The following is a 9,565-nucleotide window of genomic DNA, read 5'->3' as shown; positions in this document are numbered from 1 at the left end:
ATCCTGATATCTGGTTAACAACCTTTTGCAAAAAAATAGTTTCTGATAGAAGTCAAGTATAACTTTTCCATTGCTGGTAACTAGAAACTTGGACGCATTGATTTCATTCACAGAATAATAGAGGGATTTCACATTAAGATTCTATCAGCTAAATCCAATAACAATAGTAAATTGTTTAAAAGGACAAGGAATAAAATAGACATGATTAAAGTAGGATGTAATTTTTACAACAGGCAAATCAAGGTTGAGAAAAGGAAGAATTCATTGTCCAAACGAATATTACTATTATGTTTATATTTGGGTAGAACAAAATCCTTAACAAAGAATAAGCTATATCTCACCATACCACTCAACTCAGAACATTTTTTCTTAGAGCAAATGATTGCTTGTTAGAAGCTTACAATTTTATAAGCATCTGCTTGTTGTCTAGACAGCTACATAACTCTGACCAAACTGTTGATGGAATTTGAGAGGAATAGAAAAGGCCTATTAGACTTACCAAATCCGAATCCATAAGTAGCCATTAGGGCCTTATTAACAATAATAATTCCAACTGATGATACAACATTGAACATCCAAGCCGCTGCATCTAATGCTGCCTTCTTATCAGCCTTGCTTGCAGGTGCTATGTTTTCAGCGTGTTGCACTCAAATTAGTTTAGGTTTCCAGAGACTAAACAAAATAGCTTGACTGTAATAAATGGAAATTATATTGAATAGGGGGAGAATTCAAGACGTAGAACAGAGAGGCACTGAAAGATAACAAGAAAAGATTTTGACAGACTCTTAAGACATGATCCTCTAGTCTCTCTATTTCTTTAGTAAAAAGTATTGACACCATGGGTCATGCTCCTTTACTAAAGAGTAATCTCCCCCTTTCCATAATATTTTTGTGCTAAGTCTGTGTTGTTGCATACCTTTTATTCCTTTTTCTTGTTCAAAGTTAAAAAAGATTGACGCATGAAATTGTTCTATAACTTTATGGTTATAGGTATTTCCTTTTTCTTTATGCTTGTGGTCTTGGTTTATGTAGTATATATTGGTAATGATGATTCACATATGAGACAATATTATGCACTGCACTCTATCAACACCCACACTAGATGACTGATGCAATTTCACAACTATCTTCCATATATTTGCAAAATGTGAGAATAAGACCTGTATAATTGCCATAAATGATAGAAAGTTAAATGATTGTAATTTTCATCAACACATGAACCACATTCTCATCCATCAAAAGTTTCTCGAGAGGAATGGAAGCTCCTTATTAATTACAAACAAATGCCCATCTAAACAAGAGGCTATAATGATTAAGATAAAATATCATGTGTTATTCTTTGCACGTGTGATGCAACATCATTCATAGTAAAAAAATTGTTGTCTATTTGTATGTCCTCTACCACACACAACAAAAGAAAAATACATATTACCTTAAACATTGAGATCAATCTTACTAAATCTAAACAACCCAAAACAAAACCAAAGGCACAAACAATATAATAAAATCTATCCCTCTCCACTCAAATGTAACTTTATGAGGAGCTAAATGGGCTAAAAAAGAACTATAAGTGATGCCAACCTTGCTATTTTAAGAGAGTCACTTCATTCCTTATCTCATGTACTCACCCTTCCCCTAATATTAAATAACATAATGTGTCAAAAAATTTAACAACAAAAGAGATACTCAATGATTCACATTAGACACAACTAGGGAAGAAACTTTGAGATCTACAACTGATGCCAATATCACTACCTCTTAATGTGCGTAAAATTATCACGTTCATCCCCTAGGTTCCCGTGTTCTTGGATGTATATAAATACAACATCAACACTCCTCACAATTTGGTTTAATAATAGATAAAATCCACGATGCACAATGCTCAAATCTTGATAAATTCACTCTACTTCCCACTATTTTCTCTTGCTAACGTGGGGATCTTTACAAGAAGTGGCGGCTGAAGTTCTGCTACGTAGTTCAAAAAACTCATATATATTTTAGGTATTGAGATGATATGTTTGAGGCACAATGACTGTTGTTATTAGAAAACAAAGGCCTTGCTTTAGACGGCTTTTTTTGGATTTAAAATCAGCTCACCATTTCTAGACTATTAAGAGCGGGTTAAATGGAAATTGAACATTTGGGATAATTCTGTATAAATGACCAAACGATCCATCAAATTTAATGACTTTACATTCAACAACAATGTCGAAACATGTGCCAGAAAGCTTAGGATAACCAAACTGATCGAGTTATGCAGGGGGGAATTCTTTAATAAATAAGTAAAATAACTAACAATCAACTGCGACACTCATGAATATCAGATCTGACTTCCGATGGAGGAATTCTGAACGACGAAAGTGCCTAGACCATGGTCAACAGCGAAGCATCTAAACATGAACGCATACCTAGCAGTAGCAGTGGATGAGGAAGGGTCGCGATAGGGTTCGTCAGAGATGCAGAGTTGCGGATAGGGTATCGCGTAGGGTTTCTGCTGAGAAGATGGTCGTGGTCCGCGGATAGGTTTCGGCGGAGGAATTGGTTTCCGATCGGGGGATTGGTGGAGAGATCCGAAAAATTGGTACGTTATTTCTTCGAAACCAAGGGTATCTTTGTCTTTTTATTGATCCATAGTTTTTTTTTTTTTTAGAATAACTCTATTCTTTTGGAAAGGAAATTATTTTTCCTGGACAGCCGGCTGATCGGTCGCTGCTCTCAGTTTGCGATTGCGTCAACGAAAGAGGTGATTCCTTTTTCTCCCAATTCGATCGCTATATTTTATCCTTTATTTTTCCCTAACAATACTCTTCTGCAACTCGTCGGTGACAGGTAGAACTTAATTTATCCCGTATAATGGATGGCGAGAAGGTAGACAAGTTTGGAGCTTCTGAAGAGTCCATTAGCAAGAACCCTAACCTAAGCTCTGGCAACAATAACAATTCGCCGCCGGAGGTGGAAGTCCACCTCTTTCGGAGGGGTAGAGGACCGATCGATGTCTTTAGATCGAAGCTGGGTGGTTGGGAACAGGATCGCCTCGAGGTTCAAGATATCCTCGATAAGTACGGATTCAAGTCCCTCTTCGCCTACAACTCAGAGTCTGGGAGGGGCGTCCCAATCCGCTTCAGCCCCCGGAATGGCCGCTCCATTCTTTCTTACGCTGACGGATCGGTTGTCATCGTCGATGGAGAACCAAAGGTTACAATTTTTCAAATATTTCTTTCATCTAAATCTCAACCTTCAACTAATTATTCATTGCAAAGAAATATATACAAGCAGACCTATTTCCGTTTTCTTCAGCATTAACATATATTTGTTCTGTTTACTTAAAAATCTTGAAATTGTTTCTCTTCACAGGATTCGTTTGTTAAGCCCATGACCAAGATTTTGGTTGGGGTAGCGGTGCTAACCCTTCTGATAGCAATTTTATTTAAAGAAACCCCGGAATGGTTTATGGCGTCTAAAAGTCTTAGTGGAACTTTCCCTCCTTGGGTTCTTGCTTGCATCGTCATCGTCTTTACTCGGTTAAGGAAGAGAACCAAGGATGTATTAAAGAAGTATGGGTGGTGATAAGGATTCATAACAGCTATCTGCTTTTTGAAAAATAAGGTATCCTTACTATATGGTAATTAATTTTCTGTACAATTATCCTTTTCAAATGTTCTGAAATTTCATTACCACTTTGAATAAGCACTCTCCCATATGCAGTAATCACAGCAAATAAACAAGGAATACACATTGCACTACTTATGTGGAGACGTGTTCTTGTACTATAACTTATGTTTAAATAGCTAAGTAATATGTTTTTTGATAGTTCAAGCCATAGTTGTTCACCAAATAAACTTAATTGGTGCTTGGTTAACAGAGTAGATAATGTCTGGCATTACCGCATGTGAATCCTTTACAAGAATCCTTAAAAAGGTAACAAAAGAGGGTATCCCTAGTGAATATTTAGTAAACCTGATTGGGTCATAAAGAACGTGATATTATCATGTTAAATGGATTTAAGGTGTGTCAACAAGTGATTCATCCTTAGTTGACCTAAAGAAAAATAATTTGTTAAAATTGTTATGTTCAAAATGCATGTTCAGACCTTTTATTAGGTTTCAAATATTTCTAAAATCGATGGAGTGTTGGAAATTATCTCTTTCTTAGATTTTTCAAGTTTAAACAAAAATTATGTGTTTTAAAGACTTTCTAAAAAATTAGAAAAGTCGTGTTTGTTAATTTCCATGATTTTTACCTTATACAGAATAAATGAATTTTGTAAGTTTAACTGATGAAGAATACAAGATTTTGCAGTCGAGTGTCATTCAATATTTAGTTGGTTGAATCTAATAAAAAAAATCAAAACAATTGTTTTTTTATAGTGATTACAAGATTTTGCAATCAAGTGATATTTAGTTGATTGAATCTAATAAAAAAAATCAAAAACAATTTTGTGTTTTTCTTTTATAGTTTTTACCTCTTTGGAAATTAAATAAGATTCTAGAATTTATAAAGTTAAATATTTTTATTTTGAAACATTGTTGGTGCAAAAAATATTATTTTTTAAGGAAGCAAAATAAAAATTAAGGGATAGGAATATCTTGCCTAGAGGGGGAGACATATTCAAACTTGAATTCTGATTTCATGCGTTGATCAAGACTTTTATGTTCATATATTTGTTGATCTTATATGCATGATCAACCTTTATTTCCATATTGGCAATATTGAATTTCTATGTTTGTCAAAGGGGTGAAAATGATTAGAGAATTTCTATGTTTGTCAAAGGGGTTGAGTTTACCCTTTAATTATTGAAATGGACTTTATATTACTCTAACTTAAACGAAGTGCTAAACATTGAAAATTGTGGATTATTGGCGCAATCATACCTTAAATAGTTGAGTTTGACAATATGGCTTTGATGAATTTAGCAAAGATTTTAAGTTCGATTAGTATTGTGTTTGCTATTGAGGTTTGTCAAGTGTACAACTATAGAAATTTTGATAAGTGAGTTGAAGAAGTCCAAGTAGGTCAACGTGTAGTGGACACTTGGTAGATAGAGTTGAGAGTCGCACATAAGGAAGTTCAACATCATTCAACAAATAGAGAATTCCAACTAGGTCAAGATTGGACACTTGGCACCTAAAGAAGTTTTTGGCAAAGGAAGATTCAAAGGCGAGGTCTCCTGGCAAATGTACAAGGTGACTTCTTAGCAAAGGAATTCTTAGTAGAGGAAGATCCAAAGGCGAGACGCATTAGCATATGAGGAAGACCCGGAAGTGAGAATTCTTGACAAAGGAAGACTTGGAGGCAAGGTTTCTCTTGGTAGATAAAGTTTAGATTTGTCTTGAGAGATTACGAGTGACTTATAATTTGGAGCTTTAGGTAGACTTTTAGGCATTAACTCAACTAGGAAACAAGTCTCTCTGAGTTGCAGTCGATGATTCAATTGACTGTAGGTCAATATATGTCGATTGATGTGTTGATTAAGCAATCAGCTAACCCAAGATGTTCTTCTTGCAAGTAGACAGGTCCTATTTCGAGTTAACTAGACTAAAGATGACTTCAATTGACTAAATTAAGTCAACTAGCTAATCAACTCAAGAAATTTTGCTCTCAAATACAAATTGTTTCGAGTTGAGCCAATTGAAAAGGATTTCATTTGACTTTCTAGGATTGAGTCAATTAAGCAGTTGATTGGATTTCCAACTAAATTTGAAAATAACTCTTTAAAGAGGATGTTAATTAGTTTAGTGGCTAATGAGATTTGAGTCAGTGGGAATGGTTCCAATTGATTGGATTGTCGGTGATTCGATTGAAGACAACAACTAGCAAGGTTGGAAGTTAGCAGATAAGATATTGTGATTGATTAAAGTTTCAATTGATTGATGGCTTAAATGAATCGATTGACATTAATACAGAAAAATTGTTGGATCTCGTCCATGACTATTTGGATGGTTATAAATGGGGAGGCAAGGATTTTATTGCAAAATTTGTATATATTCTATTATCTTTTTTTTATTTTGAACTTAATGTGTTGCCTACAAGCTCTGTATTTGTAAACATTTTTTTTGGTTTGGCAGGTTCTGTGAAGGAGAAAGTATAGGTATTTGGGTGACTCACCCTATTAGTTCATAAACTTGATAGCATCGAACTTTTTTTTGCCTTATCATTTTATGTTTCTGCTGCATATGCTTATTCTTAATTAACACAAATGATTCAAGTTTTATATTTGCATCGAATATTTTTTGAAAATTTCCTCTCCTATTCACTCCCCTCTAGTCGCACCTCCATTCTGATCCTAACCATTGGGGGATTGAAGACTTTCTAATTTTCTACCAGCATATCTTAACCATGCGGTAACTAAAGAGTAGATGACAAGTTTCTGCAGTTTCTGTTTCTGCAACATCTAAAGGTTATGTGGTGAAACACTCTAGCATAGCATGACCGGTCATCCAAAGGGGGGTCCATGAGAGGGGTTATGGGGTGAGGATTGACTTTTGAGATTGCTGATGCCTCTACTCATGCCGTCATGCGTTTATAAAATTACATGGTTGCTGCTTGCTAGCATTGATTGAAGACCTTCGAATTTTCTCACAACATATCTTAACCATTAGGCAGCTAAAGAGTACAAGTTTCTGCAGTTTCTGTCTCTGCAACATCTAAAGGTTATGTGGTGCAACACTCTAGCATAGCATGACAGGTTATCAAAAGCGTCCATGAGAGGGGTATTGGGGTCAGGTTTTACTTTTGAGATTGCTGATGCCTCTACTCATGCGTTTATAAAATTACATGGTTGCTGCTTGCTAGCATTGCTCTCTAGTTCCTTTGGAAGCCTGTGTTGGTGATAGTTGACGGTATGATGGATGATAGATTTCATGACACTTGAACTCTAGTGTTGCTGATGCCACTACATTCATTTATAAAATTACATGGTTGCTGCTTGCTAGCATTGCTCTCGATTTCCTTAGGAAGCATGTGTTATTGATAGTTGTGTACAATTACTGTTGATAAAAATATATGTAGCCGATCTCAGCTAATTAAGATTCATGAATTCTTGCTGTCGTAGTATTCTTTTATTTTGCATTAGAGGGAAATAAATAAATAAGATTGTTTTTATGTTGGCTCATGTTTTTTTGTATGGGAGTATCTGTCAGACTTTTAATTCTTCGTGTACATCTTTTCTTGTGCTTGTGTTTTCTGGACGATGTTCGATTCTCTCTTTGCAGGGGGAAGAATGTTTGGATTGGACTGCTGCTGCTCCTACACATTGATAATGTAGATCTTTTCTCCTTTTTACCCATTGGTCTGAACTAAGAGTGATTGTTTCTTTGTAACCATCCCTAACTTCATATCTCTGTGATAGTTTGAGAAGGTTGTTTTAATCCCATTTTTTGAATATGTGAATTAATGTGATTGTTTGAGAGGGTTGTTTTAATACCCTTTTTGAATAAATTCAAATGTTTAGAATAATTGCATCTGTTTATTCTTGTACTATTTTGGAACTAGTGGAAGTAGCTAGTCAACTGAGTTGTTTTTACACTACTCCATTAGTTCTTTTCTATGTACCTTCACTATGATATATTTCTAAGGTGTTATTTTATTTTCTATCACAAACTTTGTAAAAATTTTAGCCACTTGTGTCAGTCCATGGTGGATAATAAAAATCTTAAACATATGGCTGGATGAACTGCCAAAGTGACGAGTGATGCTTTTAAAATTTATAAATTAAATGTCTTATGGTTTGATGATAACATAATCAAAATAGTTTCTTAAATTTATTAATTAGTCCTATCACAATAGGGGGCATGTGTTCGGTTGCAGCTGAGTGGAGGGTGTATGTAACTTGCTTGAGATGCCTGTTATTGAGTTCAAATAAGGTGGATATGAAGTCTTTGTGACAAGATTAGCTAGCACAAGTTGAACTTAGTTGGTTTAAGGTGGAATTTGAGGTTGCCCTAACATTACAATGAGGTCATCTTTAAGAGTTTATGATTCTTTTTTCTCTCTCTTACTCTTTTACAACGTGTTCGGATCATGGGAGGTCTTTCAATGTCTTGTATTGTGAGACTACCTAAACACATTATCAACAAAAAATGCTAGTAGCTGTGGCGTTATCTATTTATAGGACATTGTGGTAAGCATTGATCAATGTCCTTAACAGGTGTCAGCTTTTAGTTGGGGCATTTTTAACTTTAAAAATAATTTTGAATCTTATATCTTTTAATTTATGTTCGAATCGAATCAAATTCATACTGATCCTTAAATTTCGATTTATCACAAACTAAATTAAAAGGTCCTATTAGATTCAAAGAGAGCCAAAAACAATTTCACTTCGGTTTGAAATTATTTTCAAATTGAAATATTTTGTCTTGGTTTTAATTTTCAGCTAAGGATAAATCGAACATTGAGTATGTATTATACCGATCAAATATTTTCATATCCACCTTAAATTTCAAATATTTTTTTTTATAATTCAGGATAAATCTGAAACATAACTTTTAAAAATTAACTTTTAAAATATTCATCTTATAAATTTGGTCCTTTTATTTTATTACTCAATTGCGTTAGGGCTAGGGTGGCCTCCAACCCTATTTTTTTCTTAAAATAAAATTTAATCGCTTTTAATTTTATTTTATTTTTTCGGTTCCATCACAAACCTATAAAATCTGTTAATCATTCTCAGTCAGTCAACTCTCGGCTAATCGATCTCAAATAATTTTAACACCTAACTACGCCCTTTAATATGAAATATTTTATTCTTTTTTACCCTTAAGTTGGTTCATTTCAATAAAAAATAGAATTTGCTATCTCAACATTCAAATTTAATCTTTATCTACTTCAACAACTCTATTTTATTATAACTAACTCACCCTTGAATTGGTTCATTTTTGCATGTGCTGTATTATGCATAAGATAGTCAAAATCCTTATCAAAGCTATGATGATCAAATTGTATTTGATATGACCCGGGTGAGGCGTCTAGCCTTTGTTCGCACCTGATTCAAATGGTAGACGTCATTTTTAGAAATAAATAATAATAATTCAATTTATTTTTAAAAATTAATCTTTCTATTTAGAAATAATAATCATAAATCTTTCAGGCAAAATTTCACATTCGAGCCATACTCGGTCCGGATCCGTGGCGTGGCCATGCCATTCCTAAAAAGAAAAATTACATTTCCTTACGCCATTCCTAAAAAGAAAAATTACATTTCCTTACGCCATTCCTAAAATTATATTTCCTTACTGTATGTTATCTTGACCCCCTTTCATTGTTCTGATCCATCGGCATCGCTCCTCTTCCGCGTTTTCCGTCAAGAAACAAGGTGATTCGCTCTTCTCCCCATCCGATCTCTATCTTTCTATCCTTTCTAATTATTAATTTCATATTACTGGATACGCGATCATTGTTTTTCTTCGTTATAAAGGATCTGCCTCTGTTTTATTCGATAAAATTAGAATTTTCTACTCCGAGGTTACTCGGATTCCTAGGGCTTGTCTCAGCGAAAGAATCCAATTGATTAACGCCAAAGCTGGCCATTTGCAGTCTCCTCTTTTTCTTCTCTTTCTCTTCCTCGTCA

The 9,565-nt window shown here is 34.4% G+C and overlaps 1 protein-coding gene across 2 annotated transcripts; it reads left to right on the top strand.

Annotated features, from left to right (window-relative positions):
- Window positions 1–2,673: 2,673 nt before the first annotated feature.
- On the top strand, window positions 2,674–7,430 carry LOC141836507 (uncharacterized). 2 transcript variants are annotated; one of them, XR_012602458.1, is made up of 4 exons: window positions 2,674–2,743; window positions 2,830–3,195; window positions 3,355–3,622; window positions 7,212–7,430. XR_012602458.1 is itself a non-coding variant. In XM_074724013.1 (4 exons), exons 2-3 carry the CDS (start codon window positions 2,854–2,856, stop codon window positions 3,565–3,567), a joined length of 555 nt encoding a protein of 184 aa, XP_074580114.1. In that variant the 5' UTR covers window positions 2,674–2,743; window positions 2,830–2,853; the 3' UTR covers window positions 3,568–3,606; window positions 7,212–7,429. The 2 variants fall into 2 exon arrangements, 1 of the variants encoding a protein (XP_074580114.1); XM_074724013.1 differs by having other exon boundaries at window positions 3,355–3,606; window positions 7,212–7,429.
- Window positions 7,431–9,565: the final 2,135 nt, after the last annotated feature.

This window comes from Curcuma longa, chromosome 10 (genome assembly GCF_044706935.1).
Source record: "Curcuma longa cultivar G26 ecotype Majalengka, Jawa Barat chromosome 10, ITB_CL_G26_1.1, whole genome shotgun sequence".
In the NCBI taxonomy this organism is placed as follows: Eukaryota; Viridiplantae; Streptophyta; class Magnoliopsida; order Zingiberales; family Zingiberaceae; genus Curcuma; species Curcuma longa.
Note: the sequence above shows the minus strand (reverse complement) of the source record. Positions and strands in the feature narration are given on the sequence as shown.

What these genes read in the sequence shown, in the direction of transcription:
- LOC141836507 (XM_074724013.1), top strand. Translation starts at nt 2,854, where the DNA reads ATGGATGGCGAGAAGGTAGACAAGTTTGGAGCTTCTGAAGAGTCCATT. An exon ending in TCGTCGATGGAGAACCAAAG is followed by an intron (nt 3,196 to 3,354) that starts GTTACAATTTTT and finishes TTCTCTTCACAG; the next exon opens with GATTCGTTTGTTAAGCCCAT.